Genomic DNA, 17,494 nt, shown 5'->3' with positions numbered 1-17,494 from the left:
ACATACCCCTGAAGATACCTTGAAGCTGAGCATGCTTCCCTCGATGTTACGACACAAGACCTGATGTGTCGCGACACAAGACCTGATGTGTCACGACATTGCTTCTACACAGGAAAATAGTACGAGCTAGGGGCACTTTGGTTCGCACAATCCAACTTTAAAGCTCGAGAACCTTAGCTGACCTAGGATTAAAGACGACAGCCATTCTTAGTCTATAAATAGGCTTAACTAACACATGTTATGGACCCCCTTTTCCTTTGTATAATTTTCTCTTTAGTTTTAGATTTTAGTTTTTCTTTTCCGTTAAGGTTTAAACTTTATTTCTATTATTGTTATTTACTTTCGGGAAACAATCAGATTCTGAAACTTTTCTCAAACTCTGTGAAGGTTTTATGCTTTAATTCAATACAATCAGGCTTTTTTTTAAATTCTATTCTTGAAATCGTTCTTTATGTTCATTCTTTTATTCAAGTTCATAATGTTGATTAGATCCATGAGGAACTAATCCTCTTGTGGGGGATTAGCGAGTGGAGGAATGAGTAATTAACTGTTTTGTAGGGATTTCTTAACAGATCAGCTGTTCAGGACAGGAAGAACCTAAACCCTAAGCCTGACAACCGAAGGAAGTTATCAAGGTGGGAATTAACCCAAAATTGGTATGGCCTATCCGTGAACACCTTAACCCTAAATTGGTTTAAACTGTGAGGTCGAAAGATAAGTAGTTCTTGTCGACTCAGTATTTTAGTGGACTTATCGAAAGATCCTAATAGGGCACTGACTAGTTGATTGAACAAGAGAACCCAATACGACAGTTGATTAAGATTACTGAAGCGAGCTAATCACCCATGCCCAAATTTGATATATATATTTCTTTAATTGATTTCTTGCTTTTCATTCATTTAATTTTCCTTTATTTATTTTATTATTTTATTATAATCCAAAAACTCTTCTTGTAATTCTTCGTACTGTAATTTGATTAAATTATTAATTAGATCTATTTATGTTAAAATTATAATTAATTTAGTGCTCGCCTCCCTTGGGTACAATCCTCAGAGTACTCACGTACTTTGTTGTAACTATCTTACAACCTGACTCATATACTTGCAGATACCGTTTCCACATCTTTCGTGTAGGATTTCTACTCTAGACGTTGGTACGTTTAGAGGCAGTCAGGGGGCAGTGGTCGTTCCTGGTAATGAGGACCTTTGCGAGACATTTTTAAGGAATGTGCCAAACAAGTTTCAACATGGCCAGATAGAGATGAAATGGTTGGAAAATAATTCTAAAGACCTTCCTGAGGACGCGACTAACATTGAAAAGGAATAAGACGCTCGAACATTCATCCTAAGGTTAATCGGAGACATTCTAATGCCCGATAAATCTCAAAATTCGGTACATATAAGGTGGTTACTACACCTAGTCAACTTCAAAGAATGCGGTGACTGAATTGGGGATCAACCGTGTTGGTCACATTGTATAGGGAGTTGTGTCGAGTAGCGGAACCAGATAAGATGTCAATCGGTGGTTATCTGCTCCTGTTGCAGTCATGGGCGTGGTGGCGGCTACCATTTTTAAGTCCCTAAGTGGACAACCCTTATAGATTCCCATTGGTGACAAGATAAAATTCATTTGATAATAATATATAGTTAACATAGTAAATGCTGTTTATTTATTATATGTTTGAATTAACATATTGTTTGAGTAAGTGGAACTATGGGTCGAGTTATATGGGACTACCTCCGACTGTTGTTAGATCAACACTGGAAAGCTGAGGTTAGTTATTGAATTTTTCAAACCTGTAATAATTATGTAATGATTTGGAATTTAAAATTTTGTAGATAACAAAATTTATAATTATGTACTATAGTTTGAATGGATGTCATACGTCGATACGGATATCATAGAATGCGTTCTGCCCAAATTTTTGGCCATTTGAAGTATGTGGGATGCGAATGTGCCATTGATAGTTTACACGATGGTGGAGATGCAGGAATCGGATCGAGTGAGGTTAGAGGCAAAAATTTGTGCCAACACCGCAAGACATTAAAGCATTGCATAAGCTTGATTTGTAGGGGAAATCCGATAAAAAATAGAGAGAATTTCACAATGAGTTTATCGAAATTTGAGATCGTATGATGGATTTCATACCCATTCGCGAACATTTTTTCCCACTGGACATGGTGACCTCTATAGAGTACATGCCTTTGTTTAGACTTACCAGCAAGTCATATCTAATGTCAGTGGAGGTGAAAAGTAGGCAAATTCATCCGAAGAGGTCACAATGATCGCCTCAGCTTCGTATGTCTGGAACAAGTGTCGCGACGGGTACATCATTGGCTCCAACCCAACAAAGGGCACCGATGTCTGCACCACATCTCGGTCAGTTCCCTCCACATATTCTTGTTCCTTTCACTAACCCCATGTATTTTTCACAAGCACCACACTATGCACCACCGCAACATCCTGCATTTATACCTCTTGTAGGTGTGTATTTCACGATACCTCTGTCCCCAGCATATTACCCGATGCTGACATCAGTGTAAACATATCCACTAACAACAATGGTTCCCAGATATTATGCGTAATCGAGTTTTACGACATTATATGGTTGTTCACCGATAGTGTCATAAACACCCACCGTGTCATTATTTTATCAATATGGCTCATCGTTGCAACCACCTTCTCATAGAACGGAGGACACATGATGGGAGGCTAGGATGACATCGCACTCAACCACAAAAGAAAGAGATGGAGATGAAAACGAGGGTGGAGATAAAGATGAAGACGAGGGTTGAGATCAAGATGAATACGGGGGTCGAGGTGAAGATGAAGACAATGATCATGAACAAGAGGAGGAATCGACACCCCAAGTTGCATGTAGAAATCTTACTCGCAACTGTCAGCCACTGCCCTGTGGCACACATTTAGCCCGACGAAGCCGTGATATATTTTTCATTTATTTTTGTGATGTAAATATAATTTATATCAATAAAATATTATCAATTTTTTTATATTTGTGTTTCAACTCACAATTGTCTTTTTTAAATTCTAATCTATATGGTACGAAATTTTTCATATACAATATTTGATATGAAACATGTAACGACCCGAAAGTTAGTGGTTAATATAGTAGGCGAATTGAATTTTGGATAGATAATTTTATTCAATATTTAAGAAGTTATATAGTAGGCGAATTGAATTTTGGATAGGTAATTTTATCGAATTAGTGATTAATTAAGGTATAGGGACTAAATTGTAAAATGGTAAAAGTTTAATCACTAGAGAAATTTTAATTGGAACTTAAATTAGGGCTTAAAGTGGCAATGTTTTCACTATATGAATTTTAGTAGACTGTGGCAAATGATGTTAAACATTAATAATGTTAATTTGGTAATTTAATAATTAGTTACAAAATGAAAGACAAATAAAAATAAAACCAAAGATGGATGGAAAGAGACCATTCATCACTTCATTCATGCAAATCGAAGTTAACAAGTTGAGGAGGAGGAGGAAGAATCGAACTTAGGGTCTTAAAATTTAAAGCTTCAAGTGGTTTGTTTAATTTAGTCATTTCCTCATAATTTTTATGTTTTTCAAAATCCCGAGAGCTCAATATAGTTGACCTATGTGATATTTTTCAGAACTGTTAAAGTTTTAGAATGATGCCATGGATGAATCTTTGAAATTTTAGGTATTAGATTTTTAGAATTTAAGCTTAGGTGTGAAAATGACTAAATTGTGAAGTTAAATTGTAGTTTTGTACAACAGGGACTAAAGTGTATAAATTTCAAAATTTGTGGTAAAAATGAGAAATAGGAGGTATACAAAGGACTAAAGTGGAATCGGTTTAAAATTTTGGGTTCTAAATTGAAATTATGTTAGTCTCGATTTTAGAGACTAAATTGAATAAATGTCAAAATATGTAAGAGTTTACGATTGATTGTAAATTTAGTTGGAAAAATAATGTTGTGCATTGTTGTACTAATGTTCGTAGCTAAAGTTGATGTGGGAGCATAAAAAAGAATAGGGAAGGCAAAAATATGTGACGAGTAGTTCGACTTTCTGTAAGGATTGAATTGTTACTGATATGTTTGTGGTAAATGTTAGAATACTACTTTTGAATCGATTGTCTTTATGTTTAAATCGATTCATTATTGTTTAAATATATTCTTTGTTATTTAACCTGATTCACACCTTATCATAAATGTCTGCATGTTTTTTGTAACTTGTTGTTTGATAGAAATGTTTAGATGAATTGAAATGATTCATTTTGAGTTGAATGTGATTGAGGTGCCTTGAGGTATATTGGTTAGAAATGGGATTGGATTATGTCTTTAAATGTGATTTTGGTGCACTTGTAATAATTTTAAGAATTGGTTGTTGCATGTATATAGCCTAGATAAAAGTTGGGTTAAGGTAACTCGATTGTAAAGTTTATTTTTGTGCATACGGGATAACATATGACCGTGTGTCACACATGGGCATGTGACACAGCCGTGTGCTCTTTTGAAATTGGAAGGTTTCAGGTTAGCATGGTCTCAGTTTGTTACATGGTCCAGAGACACGAATGTAGGGAGTAAATCATCAATTCTTCTATACCCCATGTTACAGTCAACATTTGCATCGGATTTCCAACCAGTGTAGGTTAATGGCATACCGGTATAAGTACTTTTGCCCTAGGGCATCAAACCACCAAAGTTAAAATCGAACGCACTGACTGAATGTCGTGCCCAGGTGTCGAGGTTTAAGTTATGCTCATACCTCGACTGATAATGGCCTTCGAAGTTGAAATTAGTGCTTGAAACAGAATAATGTCTTTCTATTGATGATTCAGGGACATTACAAAGGGAGTTTTGTAACAAAGCAGTGAACCCACCGCACAACTGTGTTGTAGGACTTTCCATTTCTGCTTCTGTGCTTTCATTAGCCATAACATTGGTCGAAAATTGACCAGCTGCATCAACCTCAGCAAACTCAACATATAACTCTATTGTAGCATTTCCACTTGAGTAATGCGAATCTATGATCGCCTCCGGCTCTAACTCGCCTTTAACATCAAATGGCTCACATTTAAAAGGGTCCACTAATGTCAGATATCTATATTTCAAGCTCGAAATTCTTCCCTAGCTTGAGCCCTCGATTTTCCTCCTGATTCTAGTCTGTAGCTCACGTAATTGATTGGTACAGTTGAAAGTCAATTCCACGGACTGGGCTCTTACAAATACAATCCCAACGTCTGTATTGAAAATTTGACTGTTATAATAAATTACAGATTTCACTTGTCAACTCATTTCATTTTTTAAAAAATTAAATATTTAGAACAAAAAATCTTCAGATGGTTATCCAAAAAAATGTAGATGACACTCGCAATGCAACTCTTAAAAAAAAAAGAACGAATTTGCTTGTGTCTAAGTACTGAATACTTCGGTAGTTTAATAACAAAAAAGAACAAAGAGAGAGGGAAGGCGCGCTTCAAAACACATTTTCATCGAATAATAATAATGAAAGGATCTTCTGTGCTTGAAAATGTGTTTCAGCATAATCAATTTGAACATACGCGTGCTTGAAAAAGTCTTCAGTGTGCTTGGAAACGTAGTGGTGGCCAAAAAGCTTGCTAGATGAACTCGCTTTCTATCTGCCACCATTCAAAGCCTGCCAAAGTGCCTTGATCCTTGGAATCTTGGGTAAGATTTGAGGCACATCATTCAAATATTTGATGAAAACGCCTCTTCTATGACGTGTTTTCAACCATAAGTTGTTTTTTCCTTTTCAATCTCACCCCTCCCCCGCGCTTATAAAAAGGGGCTCTCCTTTCATACTCCATCATACCTAACCATCATCTCTCTCAACCACCATCCTTCCACTTTAAAATATTTCTCTCTCTCAGTTTTCTTCCCTACTTTAGTGGTCAAAATTTTTGTCAATAATATTTATTCCTATTTGAGGTATTCTTGAGTTTCAGTGATGTGATATTGTTCCGAGACACACATTTCATATATCCTGCCAAGATGAGACTATTACCTCAGAAACCTATCCTGTGGAAGTCAGGTTCCGGGGTGACGATGCTTTATATGGTCACGGGTCAGAGTATAACTGGGGAGCCACTTAACAATTGTTATGTGGGCACGAGCTCAAACTTTTTGGACACCCGAAGATTTTGCCTTATAAATACCATACAAAAGTTTGAAGACATAACCATAAGGAAAAACTGTGGGGCTTCCCGCTATAATCGGCGCAATTTTTTTTCTCCATTTCCATGCAGTCGATATCTTTAACCTTCCTTCTTAGAAGAAGGTCAGCACTGTCGTGGACGTAGGAGGACTCTTCGGCGGGCAATGACTATTTCGATGGAGTAAAGGTGATGCTCTTTTTAGTTATTAAAAAAATCATTAATAACTACAACTGTTGTAGCACCGACTCAAGTTTGACTTTTACTCCACCTGAACATTAGTTTTTCGCTTGAGAGCCCTCTTGTGTCAACCTCGATGTCAACCCTCAAATAAGAATGAAAGGTTAAAGATATCAACTGCTCGGAAATAGAGAAAAAATTACTTTGATTACATCGAAAAGTCCTTCATTTTTTCCTATGATTATGGCATCAATCTTATGTATGGTATATATAAGGCATCATTTGCGGGTATCCAAAAAGCTTGAACTCGTGACTGCATAACGACCGCCAACTGGCCCCCAGTTATACTCAAACTTGTGATCGCATAACGACCGCTGACTAGGACCTCCACTTAAACTTCGACCCATGATTGTATCAAGCATTGTCACCCTGAAAGCTGACTTATATAAGATGAATTTCTTAGGTAATGGTCCTATCCTGACATGACATATGAAGTGTATGTGTTTTGAGATACGTTCTTGTATCCCCAACCTTTCAAATCTACCTATAAACTTTCATGGTTTCATTCTCAAAACCTTAAACCCAATAAAAATCCTAATTCTTAAACAAAAAAATCTAAACTTAATACCAACCTTAACCCTAAAAAATCATAAAAAAAATTGATGGCTGAGGAGAGTGTGTGTAAACGCGTCTAACTAGGCGCGCTTTCACACATAGTCTTCAAAATTGACTTATTTTCCTAAATATTAAAAAAACGACCTATTTAATCAATTAAAAAACCACATATATTGCCTATTTAACCAATATATGAAATAGGAAGAATAAATAAACACATTAAAATCAATTATGTTAAACAAGCTAATAGAAAAAGAAAATAATTTTTTAAGTCTCGAGGCTAATTTAAAATTTAATAGGTAATTTAGGAAAATCAAATTTCCTTTCTTCCAATAATTCACTAGTAAAAAGAAAAGAAAGGACAGCACATCATGTTTATAGATTTGTTTAGTTCCAAAACGGGGTCAGTGGGGTCCCACATTCAGACGGATATCCTTTGGTTACATATAAACACACAACACAGAAACACAACCACCTAACCAAGCAGTTAAAGTGTTAAACTCAGACGAGAGAGAGAGAGAGAGAGAGAGAAAGGGCCAATACAGGATCATGAAAGAGATTCAGGGTGAAGAAGCATCCCAGACACAGCCAAATTCAGACAATGGGTAGGAAAGTGGGATGGGAAAAAGGGTTTTAACTCTTGCTTCTTTTTTTCCACTTTTGGATTTACTCTTTGATTATCATTTACTGATGAATGAATAAATAAAAAGTATCTCCTCCTGCTGGTTTCCTTTTCAATTGAAGTGCCGCATGTTGGGTTCTTTAGTGTTTGTGAATGAACCTCATCACCATCCAAACAGCTTAGCTTCTGGGGGTGTTTTCATTGTTGGAGTTAATAGTTTTAACAATGTCACATAAGAGACCCCAAGAAGATAGTACTAAGGGTCGACCCTCAGAAGCCTTTACTCCTGATCAGGATAAACGGAGAAGGGTTCCTACATTGAGAAAGTACACGCCTTTCCTTTCTTACCTTAATTTCGTTCTTCTTTTTTCCCTTATTGATGCATAATTTGGGGTTTTCTTGTTAGGTATATTTAAGTTTAAATGAGTGAATATTTGTACTGAGTTTATTTCTTAGTAAAGTTGTTGGCTGATATTGTAACCAATTAAAATAACTGAATTAGGCATTTGGTTGAACCTCACTTACACCTATCCATGTGTTGTGATGAATTGGTAATATAATCCATCTAATATTATGCATTATTTTTATAGTGTTTCTTCTGGTTGCTAATCTGTTTGTAAACGATGGTAGTGTGGTTCAGGAGGTGATGAAGTTGCAATCAGTCCAGCATTTGCTGGAGCCAGTTTTGGAGCCATTAATTCGTAGGGTGGTATGTTTCTTTCTTTAATCATGTTATTTCAAAAGTGCTCCTACATTATTTATCATTTTCCTGCATATAACAGGTGTAGATTTTTATTTACATGGTAAAAGAGAGTATTAGTGAGCTTGCCTTTCTCAAGAGTTGAAATCATAAATTACCGTGTCCTATGCTTAATGAGGTTTAGTTTAGCAGTTATTATAGTCCACGCTGCTTGGACACGGGAGTAAAAAATTTTGGATACGGTTACACATACAGCGGTGACATTTGCATTTTGCAGTTTTTTCCTTAAGGCTTTCCTTATAATTGGAAGGCCTAAACTTATTACCCAACAATGGGGAATTAAGCCAAAGTTTTCAGTCCTTAAGGGAGCACACCAAAGGGGCCTATATATAAATGTTGGATGTCACTGATAGTATATCGCCTACCAGGTATTGTACTCTACCTTTTGGGAACTTAGTGACATGGAAGAATAGAAGAACAGACAGTGGTGGCAAGATCAAGTGCAGGGGCAGAGTTTAGGGTTATGACCCAAGGCATTTGTGAACTCTTGTGGATAAAGATCATCTTGGATGATCTTAAGGTTAAATGGAATGAGTCAATGAGGTTGTATTGTGACAACAAGTTGGCTACTAGTATCACCCACAATCCAGTTCAATATGATAGAGCCAAACATATTGAAATAGACGGACACTTTATAAGGAGAAGTTGAGAATGGAGAATCTCATTGATCCTTACATCTCCACTTCGTGTCAATTAGTTTTAGTTTGGAGGTTTAACTATATTATTGAAAGTATGTTTTCAGTCTGATGATCATAGCTTAGCCATTAACCCCATTAAGATTTGTTGGACCATATGCACCTTTGTGTTTAGCAACAAAATTGGTTGTCTTCATGTGTCTTGGGAACATATTTCCTCGACTTAGCTGTCTTTTTCTCTAGTTATTTCACTTAAGCTTTGAGATCAGATAGGAAGCATGATATAACAAAACTGAAGGTGTAAACTGAATTTGTCATAGAAAACAGACAGTTGGCCTTTCTAAAATAATTGAAACTCTTGATACTCGATTCTATGTCTGTCATACAGATATGTCTTGTATGCTTTTCAGTTCAACACATTCTCTTGGCATCTTCACTCAACCTTTCTGTGGATGTTATATCAATGCTATTTTGCTTCACTGGATGAACATGCTGCCTAATATTGTTGTGTTTTTCATTGTCTTTTTCTAATGCCGATGCTATTGTGTCTGACATCTAATTTCAAAGTTATTCTGGGAAAAGCGAGCAAAAACTTGTATTCTTATCCATCGGTGGCAAGCTCCCATATATTTTGGTAGTTCTTTATCATATGTACATTAACTATGTTATGTTCCTTAGGTCAAAGAGGAAGTTGAAGTGGCTTTTAGAAAGCATTTGAACAATATGAAAAGGTACAAATTCAATTAAAAGAAGGGAAAAAAATTCTCCAGAAAGTTGGGTTAGCTTCATAGTATACTAACCACGCGATTCTGCTCTTTTTTTAAAGGAATGGAGGGAAGGATGTAAATTCTACATCAAGAAGCTTACAACTCCAATTCTTAAATAATCTCTCTCTTCCCGTGTTCACTGGAACTCGAATTGAAGCAGAAGAATGTTCTGCCATTAAGGTGGCCATAGTCGATTCTCTTACTGGACAAATAGTTTCCTCTGGCCCTGAGTCTTCTGCCAAAGTAGAGGTTGTGGTTCTTGAGGGAGATTTTGATGGTGATGAGGGGGACAATTGGACACTTGAAGAGTTTAAGAATAACATTGTAAGAGAGAGAGAAGGAAAGAAACCTCTTCTTGCTGGAGACGCATTTCTAACTCTTACCAGGGGAATTGGATTAGTGGGTGAAATTTCGTTCTCGGATAATTCAAGCTGGACAAGAAGCCGTCGATTCAGACTTGGTGCCAGAGTTGTTGATGGCTCCGATGGAACTAGAGTAAGAGAAGCAAAGACGGAATCCTTCATTGTCAGGGATCATCGTGGTGAATGTAAGTACTTTTTTATTAGTACCTATATTATATAGCACACGAAATAGAAATTTTCTGGCTACGAAATCAGATGCTTGTCACTTTGAGTAGTGTTCTGTAGTCGTCTATTATTGATGATATTAAGCTGTTGAACAAATTCTAATATCGTTTTCCTTCTTTCTCCACTTTTAATCTATTATTAAATTGCAAATATCAAAATACTCTTCAGGATTCCAATCACAACAAGAAAAATAAAAGTTACATTGCTGTCTTTTTTCTTTCGTTTCGGCTTCTGAATTTGTATATGCATTGACGTGGTTGTTTTTAAGCCATTATGAGAAGGAGATAGAAGATAGAAAGAACTCTTTTTCAACTTTCAGTTTCTGGTTGCAGTATACAAGAAGCACCATCCTCCATCTCTTTCTGATGAAGTGTGGAGATTAGAGAAAATTGGCAAAGATGGGGCTTTCCATAAGCGCTTGAGTCGGGAAAATATCAACTGTGTAAAGGATTTCTTGACCATGCTCTTCATAGATCCTCCAAGGTTGCGCCATGTAAGACTCGACTGCTCTTTCTTTTTGCATGCTGCTTAGAATTTTTATGGAAGGTTTCCTGTCTAGCCAGGTTTCATATTGACTATTCATCGACATTTAGGATTTTGACGATGTTAAAATACTAATAGCAGGAATATTTGTTTATGCAGATCCTTGGCACAGGTATGTCTGCCAAGATGTGGGAAGTCACGGTGGAGCATGCTCGAACATGTGTGCTTGATAAGAAGATGCACTTGTACTGCCCTCCTGGTTCTCAACAGAAATCTGGTGTGGTCTTCAACATTGTTGGACAAGTGATGGGTCTACTTTCGGAATGCCAATATAATACAATTGATAAGCTGTCTGAAACTGAGAAGGTACACTTACTCTTATCTGATTTTGTCTATCTATTTTTATTTATTTACTTTACTTTTATCATTAGGAGCTTCTGATTATCTGCTCCACCATCAGATTGAAGCCCAAAACTTGGTAATTTCTGCATTGCAACACTGGGAAGAAGTTGTTTCATTCGATGATGAAGCCTCACTGACAAGCTCAGTCAAAAGGGAGATTTCTAATGGTACCAAGTATTTGGCTTCTCAAGAGATACGTGGATTTGATTATGCACAACCAAGTGCTTCTTCTCCAGATATCATTTCAACCATCTATTCAGTTGGGGGTTTGAGCGGCTTAGACGATTATGCGCTGCATGGATATGAGCAAGCATTGAGTTATCCTGGCCAAGTCACTAATTCCCTGATCTGCGACACAGATATTACTCAGACTTTCTGTGATGAAGATCACCTTCGGTATTTCGATAGTGATCTTCAACCCCAGAGCCTTGGTTTGGAATCACAAGCGGATCTACAAACTGCGGTTGACGGTTTCCTTTTGCAGCGTACTGTTGCTGTTCAAGCACAGAGGAGATGGACTAAGATTTTCAGTGTGCTGAAATGGTTCTCCATTAAAAGAAGAGTTAAAGAAAAATTCCGAGGTCTTCAAATATAGCCATGGATTGCCGTATTTTTACGGGTTCCTTTGTTTTTGTGGATTTCAGAAAATGCAACCCGTAATATCATATTAAATTGCGATGTGTGTGTGTCTATACAGAGAGATGGGCTTTACAGAATTAGGCTGATTTTTTGTTGTAAAAGTATGGTTGCGTCGGTGGAGACATCAATATAAGAAAAATAACTCTAACACGACAAGATACTAAAAATAAAATTACAATACTTTAAACATTGAAAATATAAAATATATGATAATGGATGCTACACGAAGGTCAGGTCTATTGCATGCCTGCCTTCATGAGCATTCACCAGCAGCAGATTTGAATGGTACCAGAAGCTGATGCCATTGAAATAACACTTTACCAAGCCACATACAAATTGTAGATCTAGAAACATACACCAACTAAACCAAAAACTGAGACTATGCGTCACATGTTTGCAGTCCATTTTTGAGCAAGCCATTTGGAAGTTATTTTTGGTTTATTGTACCTTCCAATCGAAGATAAGAGGATCTAAGTGTCAACAGAGATCTTGGTATCAAGCTGAGAGAATTCGTGGAAAAATGCCTTGAAATGCTCATTTGAATGCTTCACATCATCAACAGCACACATTTCTCGTATGCCATGCATTGATAATTGCGGAGCACCGATATCTACTGTACGGATGCCCACACCACCAGCTAAGATAGGACCAATGGTTGAACCACAAGGCATATCGTTCCGCACCACAAAATCCTGCATGTATAGAATTTCCTCCCTACGGTTCATGCATTGTAGATCTAGAAACATACACCAACTAAACCAAAAATCAGTTCATGCATTAAACCACTTGTTATAACAGAAGCATTTCCTCCCTACAGTCTTCAGATAGAGCATGATGCCAGAACATTTCTCCCTTGAATCACAAGTAAAAATTTCAGTGATGATGCTTCCACTCTTCATTTTTCCATGTACTGGGTACCCACATCCAATGCATATCCAAACACGGGTATGGTGATAGAGACTCTAAGGACCCTTCAAATACATAGAAATCTTTGGGTAGGGGAGATGAACATAGCTGTATCGGACTCATACCTGTGTCTGGCACTCACAGCTAAGTCCGAGAAACATAGATTTTGAGGACTGAATAAATTTATTATTTTCAGCAAAAGCTCACCTCCCATTACACTCAGTTTTATTTAAAGAAGTATGATGGTCATTACTGATTCAGTTCCAAGGGATAAAATGCTCTTTGTTGTTTTTTTAATTTTTTATTTTGGCCAAAGAGATCAAAAGCTCTTTTAAGTTAAAAATCACATGAAATAAAGTTTTCTTTTTCATTAAAGTTAGTACATCAAATAATTCATAGCCACTATGGTTAAGATAAGGATGGAACTGACCTGGATAGGAAGGTTATGCTTCACAGCTATTTCCCAAAATATGAAAGATGTGACTGCATTGGTCGCATATCGTTGGTTTGCATTGTGTTTGATAACGAGACCCCCGTGCAACTTAGATTGATGGCTTTCCTCATGTTTGTCCTGTACATAACACCATATTACCGCAATGCAAGAAAATAAATTATCTGGAAATGCGAGTTATGATTTGTTAGCCAACAACATACCATGTAATTTGGGTGAAGGGCATGTGCCATGTCAGCTGAAACAAGGAAACTTCTCTGGATAGCTTTTGTTAGCATCTGAAAAGAAGCAATGTCAATCTATATGCTCAGATATGTGCTAACTGCTCTCAAACTGGAAAATCTGGTATGGAATGATGAATGTTACTCCAGTTCACATGACTAAATTTTCACCTTATCTTTCACCTAATAGCAATCAGAAAAGGTAACTGAATAAAAGTGGATATAGAAAGTACAGGTGGAGGATCCGTAAACACCTTAGAATCAGAGGTGAAGGAATAAGTTATTCGTGATAGAGCATCTAACATTGCAGGAGATCCCGCTCCTTGTGCTGAATTAGATCCAACCTCCTCATGATCAAACAATGCCACCATTCTAACACCACTCTCATTTTCAGGGTCGCTGTCGGAGGATGTAGCATCTATTAATGCCTGTAATGAAATTACATCATCACAAAGGGATGAAGCAAAAAATATGTATACCATTATCAGGTTTAATATAGCACGGTTCCAAATATTCCATTGCAGGAGATCCGCTCCTTGTGCTGAATTAGATCCAACCTCCTCATGATCAAACAATGCCACCATTCTAACACCACTCTCATTTTCAAGGTCGCTGTCGGAGGATGTAGCATCAATTAATGCCTGTAACGAAATTACATCATGACAAAGGGATGAAGCAAACAATATGCATACCATCATCAGGTTTAATATAGCACGGTTCCAAATATTCCCCATTTGGAACAAAGAACAGAAAACCACATCTACATATTACAAGAGTCAATAAACTCAAACATAAACCTATAATTTTGCTTACAGGGAAAGATCAGCAAAAAGCTATTCATACCTTCAGAGAGCAACAACATGCAAAGATTGTCAAGCCTTCCGGAAAAGATAAATTCCTTTGCAGCACCGGCTACTACACTTGGTTGGGTATCACATGCTTGCAACTCAAAATCACATATTTGATCTGGTTGACATCCGAGCTTATTTGCAATCATCTAGATACAAAAAAAGTAATAAATTTATTATTATTATCAAACCTGTAACAGGAATGCATGATGTCTTGATTTGTTTGTCGTCTTTTCAACCAAACCATTTTCAGCAAACTCTTTATTGAGCTCCACCTGTGAAAAGCGGTTGAACAGATTGAAAAGAGAACAAAGAAAAGCAATTATTAGTCCAGCAGAAATGCAGAAAAAATGATGTTCTAGTCAGTCATGAACTCATTTAAACAAGCTTGAAATTAAACTACGTAACCTATAACTGAAAAGAGAAATATCATGAACTGCCAAAGCTGAAGAAATAGTTTGTTAGATGTGAATCGTATGATTCATTTATCAATATATCGTTCAACACTGGCATTCCTGAAGTGGCTTTGGTTCCAGTAACAATATGAATGGATCACTAAATGTGCAATATAGTCATATGATATTTTATATTATTAGTTTCTAGTCACGAAGCAGCAGATAACAAAGAAGCAATTATCGAAACACCAAATGCAGACGTAAAAGGCCTTTACCTATTTCACTGGAATAAAGTTTTAAACTGTTGTAGTATGGTTGACACAGGTCCACAATAATAAACGAAGTTAGGATATGGAAATGATGAATAACTAAAATCAGAAATATAGCATGCAATAAAACACGGATAAAAAATTACCTTAACTGATGTTGCCAGGACAGGTAAAAGATGACTTTGTGCGTTGACCTTGAATCCATCATTAACACCCCTACTCACAAGACATGCAATAACAAAGTAATTTCTATCAACAATACTAACAGAGATAGTAAGAAATCAAACTCCTCAAAGAGTAAAGTGAATTAAATCCCACAAAGCAGTTATTTACAACAATCACAAGCATATAGCACTTTGGGAATTCATCTAGGAAGCCTACCTGTCTAAGTGAATTGCCAGGGTAGGGACACACATTATAGGCTCTTCAATTCTAACTAGCCGATGTGAATAGGAAACAGAACCACCCTTCTCCTCTCTTATCATCACCCTTCCTGCAACTGTCAAGTCGCGATCAAACCATGTATGCAACAAACCACCTCAATACATTAGCACACCAACCTCCAGATAACCAGCTTTTTTTACCTAATCAATCCCACAAGTCATTTTTTCTTCAATCATAAATTATTGGGTAAACATTTTTTTACCTCGGAAACAGGCTTCAATTTTAGACAAGGGCTATCAGTATGCGCACTGACTATATGGAATCCATTTCCAGCAACATATCTAAGCATACAAAATATTAGTGGATAAACTAACTACAACATCATCTAATCACAATAAAGACATAAACTTTCAATCTTTTTATATAGTAATTGACAACAACAAAAACCCCCCAATCCCTAGTCAGACCACAGTTCTTCTCAAGTCCATATTAGCAAAAATAAAAGAGAGTAAATTACTTCCATTTTTACCTGAAATTTTCTTGCCAAACAAATAAAACTACAAAAATAAACAAACAAGTCCTAATATTTGTTTCTTAAGAAAGCAAAAAACCATACTTTTTACCAATAGCAAAAGCAACAATGGTTGAATGATTCCTGGTCAAGAAGTATCTTTTCCCGGCTTCTAATTTCCAATCCTCTCTCTCTACTACTTGTTCATACCCAACCTTTTGCAAACGTTTCTTGGCGTCATCTGTGAATAAATAAATAAATAAAAACACAGCAAAAAGATTCAATAAAACCCAAGTGAAAAATGAATACACAAAGAATATAATAGTAAATTACTTAGATTGAAAGGACTTGAATAAGTTAAACTTCCACCAAACAGAAAATGGAGAAGAAAAGGATTACCAACTGCGTGGAAAGCAGTAGGAGAAGCGTTTAAGAAGCCGATGAAATCAGACACAACGGAGCTCACTTCAGTGTCTGCCATGCCTCTTCGTCCCTTCTATTCGATCTTAAACTTAGCTTTAGATTTTGGATTCCATGCATCAAAATTTTCTAATTCCCAGATATCCACTATTTGGGCCAAGACCCAAATTCAAATATGGAACTGATATCACTTAAAACTTAAGGCTATATTTAGACAACACCTAATTACTAAATTATACTTTTATAATTACAAATAATTGTAATTTTCTAGACGTATTTAATTATATCGTAGTTTAATCATATTTGGTAGTACAAATTATAATTACAAGTACATAATTTATAATTTTAAAATTATTAATTATTATAAAAATATTAGTATAATAAAATGATTTCTAAACAAGTACCAAAATTAAAATCAAATCATCATATCTATTATGTTAGTCTAAAAAGTAGTTGATAATACGAGGTACTTGGGTTATCCTTTTCTTAAATATTTAACATTTACTCCTTATTGTCATCTATTGGTCCTTAACAGAGTTTATCATCATTTGAATTTGAATTGCATCATTAAAATTATTAAAATTTCCTTCTTCTATGTACTCAAGTATGGATCAACTCAATTCTACTTATAATTTTAAGCTATCAAATATGCAACATGCTAATACGATTCAACTTTATTTTTTGTGCTATACTAAGGTGATGTTAATATGAGAAATATTATTTTAGAACAACAAATGTCTACTCAACCACATTTCAAAACTTAAATATCTCAAATTAAAGAGTTCGAAAGTTGTCTATGGTGCTTGTGTTTGACACTATTCTCTCAAATGGTATCATACTTCACGATAGCATCGACCTTATAATTTTTGGGTTCAAAATCTGAATAATCTGTAGCTTTAATTATAAAAAACTTATATAAACTTAATTTGGAGAATTTATCCTAGGTTATATCATTTTTTTATAATAAGTAAATATATATAATTTAAAATATATAATCTTTATAAGAAAATGTTTGATGAATTATCAAAACTTTTATAACAATTCTTCTAAATAATATAATTATTTTATCATAACTTCATAAAGTTATTTTTATAAATAATTTATGATAGAATACTATAATATTTTTTATACATAAGCATATTATTTTTATAATATATAGAATGGATATATAAATAAATTATGTCTAAATTTGACCATAAATTTTATAAATAAATATATTATAACACTTTT

At 35.6% G+C, this 17,494-nt stretch overlaps 1 protein-coding gene and 1 pseudogene across 2 annotated transcripts; one reads left to right on the top strand and one right to left on the bottom strand.

Moving 5' to 3' along the window:
* Positions 1-7,436: 7,436 nt before the first annotated feature.
* Positions 7,437-11,892, top strand: LOC105788556 (calmodulin-binding protein 60 A). Of its 2 annotated transcripts, none has more exons than XM_052627376.1 (7): positions 7,437-7,912; positions 8,217-8,295; positions 9,660-9,712; positions 9,808-10,295; positions 10,668-10,828; positions 10,978-11,184; positions 11,250-11,360. In XM_052627376.1, the coding sequence occupies exons 1-7, from the start codon at positions 7,812-7,814 to the stop codon at positions 11,298-11,300; spliced, it is 1,140 nt and encodes a 379-aa protein (XP_052483336.1). In that variant the 5' UTR covers positions 7,437-7,811; the 3' UTR covers positions 11,301-11,360. The 2 variants fall into 2 exon arrangements, with proteins under 2 accessions (XP_052483336.1, XP_012470952.1); XM_012615498.2 differs by having other exon boundaries at positions 7,438-7,912; positions 11,279-11,892.
* A 125-nt stretch (positions 11,893-12,017) lies between these two features.
* On the bottom strand, positions 12,018-16,429 carry LOC105789653 (probable aspartyl aminopeptidase; annotated as a pseudogene).
* Between the last annotated feature and the right edge of the window lie 1,065 nt (positions 16,430-17,494).

Source organism: Gossypium raimondii, chromosome 2, assembly GCF_025698545.1.
Source record: "Gossypium raimondii isolate GPD5lz chromosome 2, ASM2569854v1, whole genome shotgun sequence".
Taxonomy (NCBI): Eukaryota; Viridiplantae; Streptophyta; class Magnoliopsida; order Malvales; family Malvaceae; genus Gossypium; species Gossypium raimondii.
The sequence above is the reverse complement of the archived record's forward strand: the minus strand, read 5'-3'. Positions and strand labels throughout refer to the sequence as shown.